This window comes from Pholis gunnellus, assembly GCF_910591455.1.
Source record: "Pholis gunnellus genome assembly, chromosome: 8".
NCBI lineage: Eukaryota > Metazoa > Chordata > Actinopteri > Perciformes > Pholidae > Pholis > Pholis gunnellus.
This window is the reverse complement of record NC_136534.1, coordinates 14,940,159-14,956,195: the sequence shown is the minus strand read 5'-3', so window position 1 is coordinate 14,956,195 and position 16,037 is coordinate 14,940,159. Positions and strand designations below refer to the sequence as shown.

The 16,037-nt window shown below is 40.3% G+C and overlaps 3 protein-coding genes across 3 annotated transcripts; all 3 read right to left on the bottom strand.

Annotated features, from left to right (window-relative positions):
* Positions 1-1,066: 1,066 nt before the first annotated feature.
* Positions 1,067-5,225, bottom strand: upp1 (uridine phosphorylase 1). The gene is made up of 8 exons (XM_079164743.1): positions 5,153-5,225; positions 4,820-4,877; positions 4,072-4,183; positions 3,819-3,977; positions 3,588-3,702; positions 2,538-2,747; positions 2,293-2,439; positions 1,067-2,180 (listed from the first exon to the last, which is right to left on the bottom strand). Exons 2-8 carry the CDS (start codon positions 4,858-4,860, stop codon positions 2,032-2,034), a joined length of 933 nt encoding a protein of 310 aa, XP_079020869.1. The 5' UTR covers positions 4,861-4,877; positions 5,153-5,225; the 3' UTR covers positions 1,067-2,031.
* Positions 5,226-6,305: 1,080 nt separating this feature from the next.
* Positions 6,306-9,244, bottom strand: gra (granulito). The gene is made up of 7 exons (XM_079164152.1): positions 9,184-9,244; positions 8,199-8,281; positions 8,030-8,088; positions 7,711-7,768; positions 7,090-7,196; positions 6,923-6,994; positions 6,306-6,645 (listed from the first exon to the last, which is right to left on the bottom strand). Exons 2-6 carry the CDS (start codon positions 8,278-8,280, stop codon positions 6,938-6,940), a joined length of 363 nt encoding a protein of 120 aa, XP_079020278.1. The 5' UTR covers position 8,281; positions 9,184-9,244; the 3' UTR covers positions 6,306-6,645; positions 6,923-6,937.
* Positions 9,245-9,831: 587 nt separating this feature from the next.
* On the bottom strand, positions 9,832-15,815 carry rbm12bb (RNA binding motif protein 12Bb). The gene is made up of 2 exons (XM_079164687.1): positions 15,691-15,815; positions 9,832-12,461 (listed from the first exon to the last, which is right to left on the bottom strand). The coding sequence occupies exon 2, from the start codon at positions 12,437-12,439 to the stop codon at positions 10,565-10,567; it is 1,875 nt and encodes a 624-aa protein (XP_079020813.1). The 5' UTR covers positions 12,440-12,461; positions 15,691-15,815; the 3' UTR covers positions 9,832-10,564.
* Between the last annotated feature and the right edge of the window lie 222 nt (positions 15,816-16,037).

Genomic DNA, 16,037 nt, shown 5'->3' with positions numbered 1-16,037 from the left:
TCTCCGCAGAGGATGCTGTAGCTCTGTTCAGGTGAACGGTGATGCTGCTTAAGGCACTGAGTCAGCGAATAGACCGGGGTAGGATCGGATCGCGAACAGGAGGTGGCACGCACGGGAGCGCGCAGGCAGACCCTCCTCTAGAGTCCTCTGACGCGCAGAGCGCTTTTCAGCATGCAATATGTGACTATAGTCTACTTAAAACTGGCGATTAATAAAGCGCAGACTCAGGAAGTCATAAATGTGTTCTTCAGACCCGATACTTGCGACTTTGTGTTTCATTGGATCCACATTTATGAGAAAATAAGTCCGCAGCATCAATGTGTTATGTCATTCTAAGAATACACGATTAATCTTAAAATAATACAACAGACTACTTTACTGTCTGCTGGGAATTGTGACTATTTGTCACAAATAATATAAATGCTATTAGTCCGTGCAATTCAAACGTTGACGTCATCTCACGTCAGTGTTGGCCTGAGTCAGTTATTTAACAAAACTTGTGTATCTCAGATAGATATTTGCAGGAATTCAGGTTGAACCCAGTGACACCATTGAATGTCATGTCAGCAATCCTGTTCATTGTCATTAAAACTACACATAAGCAGTGTGATCTGAAGACAGGAGGCAAATGTTCTTGAAGTGGGCGTAAGTTTAGGAGAAGGAATGACATCTGTGTCAGCCAAATTTATAGAAATCAATAGAGGAACTTCATTGTCAGGATATTGGTCATACTGCAGCAAACCTCCTGCTTCACACGTAGTGCTTCTTCCACTGAGAAAAAGCTGTATAGATGTTGCAAACCTGTGCTACTCATAATGAGTCAGACTGCATGAGAATTTATTAGTGTTAAGACATTCGGTGGACATTCTTCTCAAAAAATGGATTGACATTTGTTGCAGTTTTTAGGTTCTGAAGGAAACGTCTATAGAAACATTACATTAGCCTAATCGTACATTGCAACATACATTCTGCATAAAACCACTTTGGATGATACCACAACCAATAAGGGCACACATTTATCAGTGTCAGTTTTTGTGAAACACTTCTTTAATGACAGTTTGAGGTCATTTTGTTACAATACCATTGTAAGCAGACTTACCAAAAGTCCTGAAGTGATTCAGGTTTTATGGATAAAAAGCGTTACATGTTGTATAAAACAAAGGCAGCATTGAATAAGACATAGTTGATGATTATGCTGCTACATAACATGTAAGGTTCATTCGATTAAAGTTCATTCGATTAAAGTTAAAAACAGAGAGATAGTGCCTTATAACTCTAAATTATGAGCATAGGTGTAGCCCTAAAAGAAATGCCGTTATTGGGTTTATCCCTGCGGGGCGAGGTGGGTGGGAGGTGGTTGATAATTCTTTAAGGTCAGTAATGCACATTTTAAAATAGGATTGTTACTTGTAAGTGACTAGTCTGTGCCTGCAGCAGCTGCAGCATGTGCAGTGTCGAGCCTCTGTTTTGTGAAGGGAATGTGTATTGTGAAGCTGAAAACTGCTCAGTCGGAGCATAAGACTAAGAGGAAACTGCTCTTGAGTAGGAAAGTGGGTGACCCTAAAAAGGGCAGTTGGGTTTCTGTTGCTCAGCTGGAATGAGACACATGTTCCCCGTATCCTGCCTTTGCCACTGATGCTATTGTTTGTGGGGTGGCTGGACCCCGCGATGGTGTGGAGCTACATCGGGGCTACTGGCCACGATGGGGACGGAGAACAACCTGCACATGAGGGGCTCCGTATCCGTCATCAGCCTCCAGCGCTCCCAACTGGTAGGAGGGAGAGGAGCTGAGCCAGCAGACTCCTGTGCATGCATGCAGGGATAAACCCAATAGTGGCAGCTCTTAGAGGGCAAAGCTATACGATGTAGAAATGTATTAAGAGAGTGCCAAAGAATAAATACAAGTTAGTACATAATTAAAAAATGCAGTGACTATGTATGTATGGCTGTATGTATGAATGTATGGCTATTGATCAGTAGGAAAAAATGTGATGTATGCTTGCACAACAATGTAATAGCTGTTGCACTTAGCTATGAACTTCTATTTTTCTTCAACTGCTTCCTAATGTAGTAGCCAACCAGTATCTGGGGACGTTGTTGGTAACTGTGAAGAATTTCGTGAGCGACGTTCAGCTGATCCCCATTCAGCCGATCCAGTAATGTCACACACACCACAGCAGCTTTACACAACAAAGAAAGAAACGTGAAGACACTCAAAGAGGTGTGAAGAAAAGTCTGTGTTTTTAGACACTGACAAAGTCCTCATATCATGCTGGTATTGGATTTCCTTACCTCGTAGACCACTCAGCTTGCACATAGCAGCAAAAACGGATGACTCCATTTCAATATTGCAGACTCCTGCTTCACTGGCTTTTTTGAGGTAATCCTGTTTATCCTTTTCGGTGTAGGAGCAGAAGGCACCATCCAAACGGGCTTGGCCTAGTTGACCAGACAGACAGAAAACATAGCAAAAGCTGAACATTTACTGCAATAATGTATAAAATGTGATTCACACATCAATGCATCAGAAGTCATACCTTCATAGAAATCCAGTGTACACATGGTGTTGCCTATCACTGTCTCAAACTGGTTCAGCTCCTTGCTGCACTGCAACAGCTCCGCAGCCAGGCTTTGGTCCAGATCAGTATTGCGCACCACCGTCTTCCCCAGGATCACCTGCTCAAACTTGGGCAGGAAGGTGGCATCCATAGACTGCTTGGTGACAACAACTGTGCCAGGCTCAAGCCCTGAACACCACAAATGACAAGTGAGATAAACAAATTGTAGTCGAGAAAGTTTAAATTAAAGAAGTATTTTTCATATATGCTCAAACAACATACTGGACGCATACAGCCTATATTAAGTAAAATAAGTACCATGTTCATTTTCAAATGAAAACCATCCAAAGAAATTCTTAAACCTCCTATTTTAAAGGATTTCAGTAAACATACTGTATGTCTTAAGTTCAACTTGTAATTCAATGGTACAGTCTATTACAAAGTAGTCATAACTGCTAGAACGGCCCCTTCCTCACATTCTACCACCGTACTTCCGGTGCCTTTGCTCCGACCACACCCATCATCAAACTCTGCCTTTGTTTTGATCTCAACTACACACCAGTACTCAAAACCCCTCCTGTGGTAGTTTCCGCTAGGTGTCTCCAGGACGACACACACATTTACATAGATTAACAAAGTGAAAACAATACCAGCAACTCGCTGTCACACATTCTTATTCTTAAAACTGAAAAAAATACCATCATGGGCAAATAGCAACAATACACAAAAAGTCATATTGGATGACACTGCTAAGGGACTTTGGGCTCTCTCTTGTGGTAAAACTAAGAACAGGGGACAGTAGCAAGTACTCAAATATCATTTACTGTGTGACCACACCAACCAATCTCATGGCATGGACATCTAACTAAACAGGAAGTCTAGGGCAGGTCAAGTCATTTCCTCTTGCAGAAGTTTGTTTGTTTGTAGAAACACAAGGAAACTAGCCTCCTTGTTAACCCAACACATGAATAATCCGATGTATCATCAGTCATTCAGGGAAAAAAAAATATTTTGAAACAATAAGCTTACCTACTCCACCTGATGTTCCAATGCGAAAAATTGTAACATCTGTGCAATGAGCGTGATGGAGGAGCTTTATTAGCTCATGCAACATTATGGCAATAGATGGGATTCCCATCCCATGCTGCAAAATAAAGCACAGACGAGTCACACACTATTAACATCTATGTCGTTTTTAAATGGAAGTAGGCACACAGATTATTACGATTAATACTACTTGTATGTCATAATCTTACATACACTGACAGACAGTACAGGGCCAACTTTGTACATAGCATAGCGGTCCGTTCCAGCACAGATGTTTGGGTAATCTGATTCGGGGTCTTCCATACTGAGCTCAGCAGCAATGTACTCAGTGAAGGATTTCATTCTCCAAGGACTGCCCCCGACACACACAAACTGAAAGAAAACACGCACACACAATATATATATGTTTAACATTGTTTTTATAATATGTATATTATATAATAATAATATATTATAAAATGATTACTTTGACATCACCAAACATAGCTGGTAGGTTGTGAGTTCCGGTTCCAAAACCAAAGTGGTAGAGGATGTCATCTTTCATGTCTTCCAGGTGTGGGTTGTGCACAAAAACAGGGCTAAGGGGGATAACAGATTGTAAAGGTTTAGTTGTAGCCTGATCATCAGATGGAATTGCCATTTCAATTCACTTCATTCAGTCGTAAAAATGTTAAAATGTTTTTGTTATGTACCTCACCCTCATAGAAATTATTCTAACCTAATTAATTAATTAATTTGTTCATACTAATTTATAAATGAATTATACATTTCTAGTTTTAGTTATAGGTGAACCCAAGCAACCGAGTGTAGATACACTCTACATAAATCAGAGTGAGAACATGTATTAAGTGAGAAAATGTGATTCAGGTGAAATGACCCTTTAAGGAGAAGCAACACTATCTGCTTTTTCGAATTTAAATTCAACTATTAATTGTAAACAACGTATCTTGTAAATGGATTACTGCCATTTAAAATGCCTATGTAATTGATTAACATAGGACCAACAGTTGCTATATGCTTCGTCGCTAAACCGCATAAGTACGATAATTAAAAAATATAACTGTCAGAAACACACCTGTCCTGGAATCCAGTCTCACCTATAGTCATCCACATTTACAGCATAATCTAAGCCTCCATGAGCTCCGTCAACATGCAGGCCTATACATTTCTGAACAATCGCTTGAACCAGGGGTTAACAGAGAGTAACTTTTCACCTGCTGCATGATTCGGTCCTCTTGTCGTCCTTTGGATTCATCTTCCTGAAAGAAAAAGCTGAGTGCGGGCAAAACGACCCAGTGATCGAGAACAAAACGTTACAATCACACACTGGCAGTGTATGCTTAACCTTACATGTGGTGAGGCATTAGCCCTTAAACACAATCAAGATACATTTTACAGAATATGAACACCCCGATGTAGATTATTAATCAGACATGTTGCAGCACAGGCACTCACAGCCGGGCAACGGAGACAATAAGCTCCACCTTCGTGATAAGGAAACCAACTAATCCAAAAAGCTACAATAAAAGCCACGGATAGACAAATACCTTTGGTATGTTGCTGATCGACTCTCGGTTCCTTGGTTTCTGACAAATTAATTTCGCCCTTGACAAGTGGTCGACAGTGTAACGCGAGCTTTCAGCCTTCAATGATGTAACGCCGATGACGTCACAAGCGTCCTACCCAGCCCATTGATTGGATTGTGGACCATTATGGCTCAGCACAAAGGTGACTAATGAACAGACGTGCAGTTGTTAAATGCACTGATGTCCGCACAGACAACCACAGCGGGTTGAGTGCATACAAACATATTGTTTGTTTATGTTTTGGTGACAGTGGTGAACAAACCCACCATTCGTGTTTCTGGAGTTTTTTTACTGTTGTGAACTAAAGGTGAATTCAAGTCCTTTTAAAGAATGGTGTACAAGATCATAATCAAGATCTTTACTTTAATTCATTAAGTGTTTTCTGTTTTCTGTTCTCTGGGGGTCCGTACAAATGCAACACTTGGCTGATACCGACTAAATGACTGAAAAAAGACTTTGAATAACATCGGTGTGCTTGATATTGAGTGCCTTCAATAGATCGATTTTAAAGTGGTCCTGCGTGGCTCCATTTTGAAATAACTGCGGTGTAGAGTGTTTATGTCCTTCTCATTCGCTGCGTAGAAGGTGAAAGAAAGGAACAGCTTGATCATGTGAAAATATTCATTTGTAGTGATGATGTATAGTGTGAAAAATCAATATATGAAGTAGAATACAAGGATTGATGCTGTACAATTAAAGCTGACTTTTTACAATTAATATTCACCTGATGGATTTAGAATATTCAGTCTGACATCAGCTCTGTCTTGGTCCCTACTAATTCCAGTGGGAAAATCTTCACCCGCTACTCAAACTATTCTGGCCATGTGGTGCTGCTCAAGTAGAGTACAGTGGCTTTAATAGCGCATTCTTCCTCAAGCTGGTAGCTGTGGCTGGAAATGAGGATGAGAGCCGAGTTGTGGGCCAGAAAACTAACCAACAATTCGCTTTTTTTTACAAAATATTTCTCATTACACAGTCATTTGATAAATTGTTCATATATTCATAATTGCAGCTTAAGTTTAAATTCCATGTAAGAAAGAAAATGTCGTCACACAAAACTGTTGAGCCAAACATTCCTTTATGAGAGAAGTTCACATGTTTAGTGAGACACGTTAATGTGATGAGTCTGCATTAAATGGCAATGCCCCGTCCCCAGTTTCTTTAAACGAAACATACCACAGCTGACAGCTGAAGCTTTTCAAAATGTAAATATAAATGTTAGCGAAAAGCAATACCACTTAAGCAAATAAAATGGTGTTTAGTATTATGACTTTGTGCAACTTCACCTCAAACTGTTAGGAGTCACATTCACAAATAATATACATGCACATGTTAACAAGTTAAATTAAATTCACCAAGAAAAGCAATAAGAAAACAAACAAACAACAAAAAACTCTTTCGGGTAGTGAACACCAGTTCAATTTTCTTAAGGTGAGTGAAGCTTTTCTGCAGCCCTAAAGACAGAAAATATGAATGGCAAATAATGAATATATTGTTAATTGTATCAAGATACCACACTGAACACAACACCAACAGTAAAGCATACAGTAAGACAATGATACTCAGACAACCACTAATGAGTCAAGGCTAATATACATTTTTAAAAACTATAGTTTGATACTACCGTGAATTAGCCTTCAGATAGTAATGTGCATTCAATTCAAAGCCTAATCTACATTGTCTCATTGACTAGAGTGTCAAAAAGGTTTGATAAAGACACAACGCACTTACATTATGACATCAAACTCACACGTCTTCTTTTCCCCCATTCCACCTCATCTCATGAAGGTGCCCACGATCTCTCTGGTAGGATAGTATGCAAACACAGTTCAATGCAAACAGCAGTTATCATTCATAGAGGATGTCACCATACAACTGAATAGCAACACCCTACTTACTGCCGTCATCAGGACAATGGGGTGATCGGGCAAGAACTCCGGCTTCTTCCTGGCCTCAGGACAATTTGCCAGATCAATTAAAAAATCTTTTGTGTAAGATATTCTGCCTGTGAAAATAAAGATACATATATATATACATATTCAAATCAACATTACAAGAGTTCAAATCAGGAAAATCAAAAGAAAGACTAAATGTCTTTTGCACCCTTATCTTAGTGTGAAGTTATAAAAACAGGATTAAGCACTATGTGACCAGTGAACGTACACACGTCCTGTTACTGAACACGGCTAATTCAGCGTTTGATGCAATTTGCTGTTTTGTTTTATGCCTGTTGCACATTTCTTTTGTGTGAAATGTCTTTTCATTTAAGTCTGTTGTTTGTTCTTTTAGCAGAAACTTTGTATGCCGACATCTTGGCTAGGACCATCAATTTAAAAAAAAAGTAGTTGTTATTCTGTCAATGCGTGGGCCGTTTGCCAAACCACTACTGTAAGCAACAATTTGAGAACAATAACCTCCCTGCTGAAAGTAAACAGAAGCATTACAATAAAAGCCGCCAGTTTACAGATGAGCGGATACATATAGATTCCATTTGTCATTAAAAACACTTTGTGTCTTACCTTTTTTCTGTTTGTGGAGGTTGACAATCTTGTAGAACTCCTCTATCCCAATTGTTGTCTATCAAGTTCAACGTTAGAATAGTTTTAGAAAACCTAAATTTGTCTAAATCTTAACTGCTTAACAAGCGGATGATGAGCTGAAATGATTCGTTGGTCGAAAGAAATAATCAATAATTTAGATAATCCATGAAATTGTTTGTTTATCAATCACAAATGCCAAACACTGTCTGGTTTCAGGCCCCAAATATCAAGATTTACTACTTTTATTTTTAGAGATGATTAATTGAAAATGTTGCAACCCTAAAATATTGTATCTTACCTCGTGATTCTCTTCTTCAATCAGTGCCTGGGCACAAGTTGCTGCATTTATTTTGGGCTCTAAATGAAGTGATACAATTCTCATATAAGCACGCCACATTATGGACACAATGCATTTAAAATCAACACCTTTGATATTCCGTTTTAACCAACTGGTGCAGACTGCTTACCGATGTCAAAAGGGATGCAGCGGCGCAGGGGTCTAGCAGGCTCCAGATGTTTCTGGAGGATTCTTCTCCTGGATACCTCCATCCTGGTGTCAGTGAGGTTCAAACACGTTTTAAATCTACTACACTCTGCAAGGGCTACACCGAGTAGTGCTGTAGTGACTACAGGCAGACACTTCAATATTTTAGAAATCAGTGCTTTGAAAAGTGGGGTTTGCAGACCATTAGGGGTCCTGTAACGTTATTGTGTTTACTCTTTAATTAAAGTCTGAGAATGTATTAGGATTACTATTTAGATGACAGACTTCAATTTATCTTTCCAAATTCACTAGAGAAGTATGAAATAAAGTTTTAAAAAACCGTAAAAAGATCTAAATTAGCTAGTGCATAAGTATCTTAAATAATTAATTTGAGTATCCATGAGCTATATGTTAATTAGAAACAGGCTAATAATTCCAGGAGTGTCCCTGTTTGAGTGTAGCTTAACAGCTAACGTGTGCAACTCAACACAATCGCTTTAACTTGGCAATTAACCTCGCTTAAGTAAGGTTAATTGCAAATGAATTCAACATAAATTAATGTCTTCAAAACATTCTTTCAAAAAACATTTTCTAATTGGGAATGAAAGAAGCAACTTTTTGAAAACAGGTGGAGAAACGCATGTTGCCCATCACAGACATCTGTGGGCTGAATAACAGCAGCCGGCTAACTCTTACCATCAACGGTTCCGTTTAACGTCTACAAGTCACCGTTTATTTAACCGTAGGAACTGACGATTGTAGTAACATTAAGGCCATAAAAATAAGACTTTCAAAAAGTTAACGTTGAGTGATGACAGACGCCGCTTGTCAATGCTGTAGAAGTTTGAACTCATCAAACCATCATTCTAGTCAGCAGCATGGGCCAAATAACTCGCCCCGGAAAGTTACGAGTTCTCGACGAAGTCATTGCACTTTAAATGGAGGACATTTCAGGATAAATTGTTCACCTGTAGTTCTAAACAGCTCCTTCGGTGTGGTGGTCCGCCTGCAGTGATCACCTCAATGGAGACATGGTAGTCAAGGTAAAACCATAGCTTCCGGGTTAACGTTTTTCAAAATAAAGTGTGTTTTTTTTTTTAGTACGTATAAACCCATTGTCAACATTGTCAGACAGTAGAGGAAACACTTTGTGTATCAACCCGAGCACATGGCACTTGTGGCTTGTTTTTGATATTGCACATTATAAATGTGGTTGTCTGGGATAGATAGGTTTTACCCATAGACTGTATATAAGGGTTGTGTCAGTGTGTTTGCAATGCTGCAGTAGGAAATATGAAACTATTCTAAAATTGCCAGAATATTCACCAGCCGCAATTTATTACAATATGTGTTTATAGTTACCTTTTGGATACAATGCCAATATTCTTGCTGGAGTAAATATGGCACCTGTTCTTTCAGAGACTGCTAAAAGGTTGGGAATGAAACATGCTGCACTATTATCTAATATACTGGATTATACATGAGTTGAATATATTGTTACGTTTATGACATTTTCTTTGCTTTACACCCAAAGATAAATATGGATAGATGCATAACGATGCATGCGTGTTAAGTCCATCTAACTGGAAACACAAGAGGAAGCAAATCTCGTTCAATAATGTTCATTTCTCTTTTATTAGAGGGAAATATGAGTTAAATATTTGAAATACACATTACAGATTATCGCCGTGAACCCTCATCCTAGTGATTGTTGTATTTTACAACTCTTGCTATTGGACTGATGAGTTTTTATAAAAGGCAAACACTGTATACCCTAACTTAATTCTAATACGAAAAACCCATTAAACCTAATCTTAACAGCTGTCAGTAACTCATGGTCTTTGACAGGTGATTAACCAGAAAGTTATATACATACGGTTAACGTGGTAAGCAAAATCTGTTTAAATTGTATGTGACAGATCTGTGAAGAAAAATGGACAATTCAAAAGGTATGCATTTTTTATGAAAACAATACTTTTCACACCAGCCACAGAGTAAAATGCAATGCACATACATTGTTTACAACACTATGTTGGATGTTAAATCAAACAAAAACATGTCGTGATTGAGAAAATGGGAAAAACAAAAATCTAGTGCTTCACTTTAGGATGAGCATAGAATACAGCACCCATTGTCAGACTATATTACCTAACCACAATAAAAAAAGAGAAAAAAGCACTAAGAGAAAAAAATATATAGCTAAATTCACAAAGCCATGCCGTACAAAAAGTCAAAATGAAGATCATATCAAAAATAAAGAAAGGCTCATTGCTTCCCTTAAATCAACTCGGTATATGTCCAAACTACACTGCTAGGGCCTGCAAGGTGCCATGAAAAGAGGAGTCTCTTTCACACAAGCAATAGCTGGATTTTTCTGGGACCTATGGGTCTTCCACTCAGTTCCTCAACTGCTGTTACCGCCTCCTGACGAGACTCAAATATTGCAGTCGCGGTGCCAGTCGATTTTCCAGTCTGGTCAAACTGGAGTGTGACAGATCCAGGGATGATGCGAAATCCGTAGCAAAAGTCATAGATTTCTTCACTTCTGATTTGAAATGGTAAGTTAAGCAGCTTGACGCAGGCGGTACCGTCAAAATGCTGCACTGGGGGAGCGAAGCCACCACCAACACCGTTACCTCTGTCTTGTGGGGCGTAAGGGCCGACTGCATAGGGCTCATAACCACAGCCTCCATAGGCGCGAGCCTGTGTATTACCCATTGGCATATTACCATCCGGAGGAATCCTAAAGCCAGGATATTCTGTGTCACCGGGGCGGTAGGATGCCTCACTTCCTCTGCCCGAGTATCGCTCTTCTCTTGGTAGCGGCACTTGCACAACTGTCTCTTGCACCAGCGGCGGCTCAACACCCAACTGCCGCATCTGAGAACGTGAAATACATTTCAGTATGACTTCTGTCCCAAGAAACTGGTGTCTATTGAGCGAGAGTGCACTCTTAGCTTCCTCCTCGGACCCGAAGAGAACCAAAGCCTTCCCAACTCCAGCACCTTCATGGTCACGCAGCACAAACACCTTGTCCTCTGTGATTTTAAACCAAAGGAAGAAGTCCATGATCTCAACTTTCCGCACATCAAATGGTAGGTTCCGCACAAACAGACACACTTTCTCTGAGTCATACGACGGCGACTGATCTTGACACATTTCAGAGTTTCCAGGAGGTCCGACATCCACGCTCTGAGATTCCAGAAGGGCGATCATTTTTTCTCTCGAAATTGGCCGTGTGAGGATCTCTCGATTCAAAAACTCCCTTTTTTCAGGAGATAAGGCATCACAATAGTCACGCAGATTCTTGAACAGCACAAATGTGGATCTAGTTCTTCTCCCATCACTGTCAATTAAGTACAGGATCTGGTCATCCTCAAGCTTTGCATTATGAAAAAGCCTTTTTATGTCTTCTTTGTCAGCTCCATATGACAGATTTTCTACCACAACGCAGTACTCGTCATCAGAAGCAGCACCACCAGGACTCTGGAAAGCTGATTGTGGCCTCGCAGGAAGTGGATTTCTTTGCTGGCGAATAGGTGATCGGTCCCTTTCTAAGCCTTCTGTAACCCGGCGCCAATCTTCTGTTGTTGTTGGGGTAATCTCCACATACCTGGAGCCAATGTATCCCCGGTCCCTCTTCATGGCTTCATTTGCATACTCTCTTGTTGCAAATTTGACCAGACCCTTCCCATTCCTATAACCATTTCCATTTTTCAATAGGATAATCTTATCAATAAGTAAACCAAGGAAAAAGTCATGGACTTCCTTTTCGGTCACGGAGAAAGGCATTCCTTTTAGGAACACATGCACAAAGTCATTATTGTCTGAGGGCTTCTGGCGGTGGAGGGGAGAATAATCCGATCTGCTAGCTGATCTCCTGCCCACCTCAGGGTCCACGGATCTTCTAGCACGTCTTGGATTCTCCTCAAGTCGCATCTTTGCATCGAGCTCTACGTTTGTTGTACTTTTTTCAAGCATGTTCTGCATCTCTGCTTTACTACTTAGCAGCAACGCAACAGGTGACCCCTTAATGCAACCTCCTGACCGCGTCATGGCTCTTCTTGCGTCTTCGTCCGAAGCAAAGATAATGAAAGCTTCATCTCGCTCCCCACCAATTATATGCACCCCTCCATCTGGAATTTTGAGGCCAGTGAAGAACTTCCGAATATCCTCAGAACCTGCTGAGACCCTTAGTCCCTGTAAACGGATGACGACCTCCATACTGAAGTACAAACAACAGCACCTGCAGACAGAGGGGTATAGAACAGCATTATTGCCAACAGAGCTTTTCTAGCTCAGCGTCCACTTCCTGGCATTCCAATATAACGCCACTGAACTGGAATAGCAATGTGAGACAAGAGACATCAGAGACAAAGGAACCCTGTGCAATCAGTGTCCACAACACTCCCTTTTACAACTGAGAGGGAATTCAAATGTGTGAGGTTGACATAACAATCGTACATATACCGTAGCTCAAGCTCTAGAGTGTTAAGTCCCAACCCACAACACAAATGCAGAGCATCTTCCCTTTATTTTCTAACTCAAACCCAAATTGTATTCACTTCACATTCAATCAAATTCCACGCAAGACTCCAACGCGTTATCACATTAATCCGTACTCATATTTTTGATAACACCAATGGCACACCCTTCACCAGTACATTCAAAAACGCAGTCCAATGCTGGCTTAAAAAGGACAAAAGGCAGAAAGTCAAAAAGCAACACAATCTATCTAGCACAATCATTTCCCCATTGTTCTAAATCAATCTTATCAGGTCCTTCTATTAAATAACACCATAGGTTAAATATTCAAATTCTACAATTCAACTAAAGCAGTAAAATTCAAGTTGATCGAGAACCACTACTCGCTCAACAGGTTTACAAATATTAATCTTGCAAATGAAATACGATACGGACATTTTTAATAAAACAGCTGATCACCTCACAGAATGCGACAGTCCACAGAGGACTCACAATGGCCATCATTTCACATCTATGATCCTTCACTATGATCCTAGCGCTGAATCCAGGTGTTGCGCAACACAATTGTAGGTCCGAGATTTTCAAGTTTACCCCCAAGTAGTTCCACTTATTCAACCAACAAAATGATCAACACCACCAGGTATTTTTCCAATGTATTTGGAGGGTCCTTCAGAATGGGACAGCCTTGTTGATCCATCAAAAATGAGGTCTTGAATTGCAGACTTGAAAGAAGGCAGTTCTTCCAATTGGGACACAGCTACCACGCTCTCCGTTATCATTAGCAGAAACTATGATCCAACCAAAGCAGCTTCGAATCGGTCACTCAACAAAACCACAAGCCAAAAAACACCAAAATTGACAATTAAAACCATTAGTACATAATCGAATTTAGTAAATGTTACTATTAGTGTGCCAAAGCCTGCTATCAGTAGTTTTGCATGGTCAAACTAAATAAATACCATCTGCAACAGCCAATGTCATCACAAATATGCCCCAGCCATACAGACGAGTTAGCAAGCTTTAAACATTGAATTAAAACTGTTAACAGCATCGAAATGTCAACAGCATGTTGTGATGTCAGAATTAAATAAATCGTTAGGTGACAAAACACGTCTGCCTTTGCAAATCACAGTAATTATGGTTTTGCTGGTAAAACAATATTCTATCTTCGGTATAATTTCCATGGCAAACACATTCCTTCTGGGCAGTTACTAAACAAAATATACCAGCTACAAGGGTCGCACAACTCAATTTGACTGCACATTTGCAGGAGAGCGCTGAAATCGGGATGTCTTGTCACTCAAAAGGTTCATCGACTGAATCGCAACCTTGCTCTAACAAAATATCCCATTCATGGCAGAACAAACAATGTTGTGGATTGCATTGTTTGGCAATCTACACCACTGCTGCAGTCTGTTCATTCCAGAGGCTGGCGTTCTGGTTAATCCAATAGCGGCAGTGTCCCCTCTTGTTGCCCTTCCCCTGTCATGCTCTGCTCGCCTCAGCAACATTTCCTCTTCTGTATACTCTGGCGCAAACGGATAGAGTATAGTCTAGCAGTTGTTCCGCAGAGAGAGTAATCGTCTTCTCTTCAGAGCTCCTATTCATTACAGTTGGGAGCGTTTTATGTGCTGTCACGTAGCCAAAACTACATTCACGTTTCATAATCCTTTGTGTGCCCTGTGGAATTTCGAAAACTCATAGCTTATGAAGGCAATGCTATGATTCACAAACTACTGCAATTTTAACAATATAAAACTCATTGTTTTACTATGATGCACGAGCTCCGGGTAGATTTTGATAGTGCACTAAAATGAGCTGAAACCAATGTGCCCATGGACAGTTGGGAAAATGCATTTTTAAATTGCATGAATAAATAAAATAAAATTCACAGTAATTGTAAAAAAAAAAAATCCTGGGATCTGTGGAACCGGGTGTGCAACGGATGCTCCACCCTATTAAAACACGAAAGACTCAGTGGAAGTTTCTTCTCCGATACAACCTGCCACGAGGAAAACACGTTTCAGGTAATTAAATGAAGGTAAACGGTGCATAACAGAACTGTCGCTTGGCTAGCGCTGCGCCCAGCTTTCTCCGAGGCAGTGAAGACCTTTAAAATGGCGTGTAGTTCGTGTACATATTATGAAATCCTGCCAGCACCACTGATACAGCAAGCTGTTTGGTTACCTACCTCTGAACCAAAGCCCACAATAAATTAAATTAAATAGCAAATTAGATTAAATAACAGGCTGTTGCTCACTCTAACTCTTAGCCATCAGATTAAACACCATAATGCAGCAGAGAGACGACAAGGGTGTGTTTGAAATGCACCCTGAATGACACAAAACCAAACATTATCACTTCTTGTTGTCGCAATACGAACGTCGAAACTTCCGGGTTACTAGCGTTAGCTCTCATAGGCCAACATTAGCTCTCGGCTAGCGTTAGCCTATTGGTAGTTCGTGTCACAAGTTAGCATTAAGAAAAATTAGCAATGGCCGATTAGCAAATTAAGTGCGTGACATGTAGCAGCCTAAATTGGCCACACGCGTAGTAAAATCCAATATGAAGGCATTAACTTAAACATTCACTGAAGAAAAGTACCGCCCTAGCTTAGCTAACGAGGTCAAACAGTAACGTTACGACACCAAACACACATAACGTTAGCTAGCTTGACGCCATTAATACCGCCAGCATTTCATCCCAGACGCGTTACGTGACTAAACATACATCCACGTGAAACTACTGTAACGTTGTGTGCTATTACACGAGGGTACATGTGTTAGTTAGCAAGGAAGGTGGTGTTTACGCCCTTCCCTTTCAAACAAAGCTCAACAAAATGTCGATGTAGCGAAAGATAGCTATTGAAGCTAGCTAGGCCGCTAGCTTTAGCGTTTATTTATTTGAAGGCCAACAACGATCTCAGAATGTAATCTTTATAAATAACACCAGAGAATATCTTTGCTAACTAACCAACGACAAAAACTTACACAAACGACAAGCACAGAGACTCGTGCAAAAGCGAGATAGCGATAGGTTTGGCTTCGTGTTGCTCAAGTCAAGTTTGGCTTCGTGTTGCTCTCTTCTCAGAGTGTATGAGGGGGAAATGTTCTTCTTCTTCCTGTAACCCAACGTGAGAGATGGATGCCGCCACCTACTGTATCGGGGGAAGTGATATTATGAAGAATTTCTGTATAGGTTATTAAAGTATGGCTATATAAATATACATGTAAATATGTACACCTGCCTACTACTGCGTGTTGCCGACCTTTCCTGTCATTTAGTGTGTCTTTTTCTACATGAGGCTATACCCATCAACATGTTTTCCACTGTTTCC

Excerpts from the sequence above, each read along its gene's own strand:
- upp1 (XM_079164743.1), bottom strand. The coding sequence starts at position 4,860 with ATGAATCCAAAGGACGACAAGAGGACCGAATCATGCAGCAG. Across the intron at positions 3,978-4,071 it reads CTATGTTTGGTGATGTCAAA|TTTGTGTGTGTCGGGGGCAG; the intron begins GTAATCATTTTA and ends GTTTTCTTTCAG. Across the intron at positions 2,440-2,537 it reads TACACTGGATTTCTATGAAG|GCCAAGCCCGTTTGGATGGT; the intron begins GTATGACTTCTG and ends CTGGTCAACTAG.
- gra (XM_079164152.1), bottom strand. The coding sequence starts at position 8,280 with ATGGAGGTATCCAGGAGAAGAATCCTCCAGAAACATCTGGAGCCTGCT. Across the intron at positions 8,089-8,198 it reads CTGCATCCCTTTTGACATCG|AGCCCAAAATAAATGCAGCA; the intron begins GTAAGCAGTCTG and ends CACTTCATTTAG. Across the intron at positions 7,769-8,029 it reads TTGAAGAAGAGAATCACGAG|ACAACAATTGGGATAGAGGA; the intron begins GTAAGATACAAT and ends TGAACTTGATAG.
- rbm12bb (XM_079164687.1), bottom strand. The coding sequence starts at position 12,439 with ATGGAGGTCGTCATCCGTTTACAGGGACTAAGGGTCTCAGCAGGTTCT.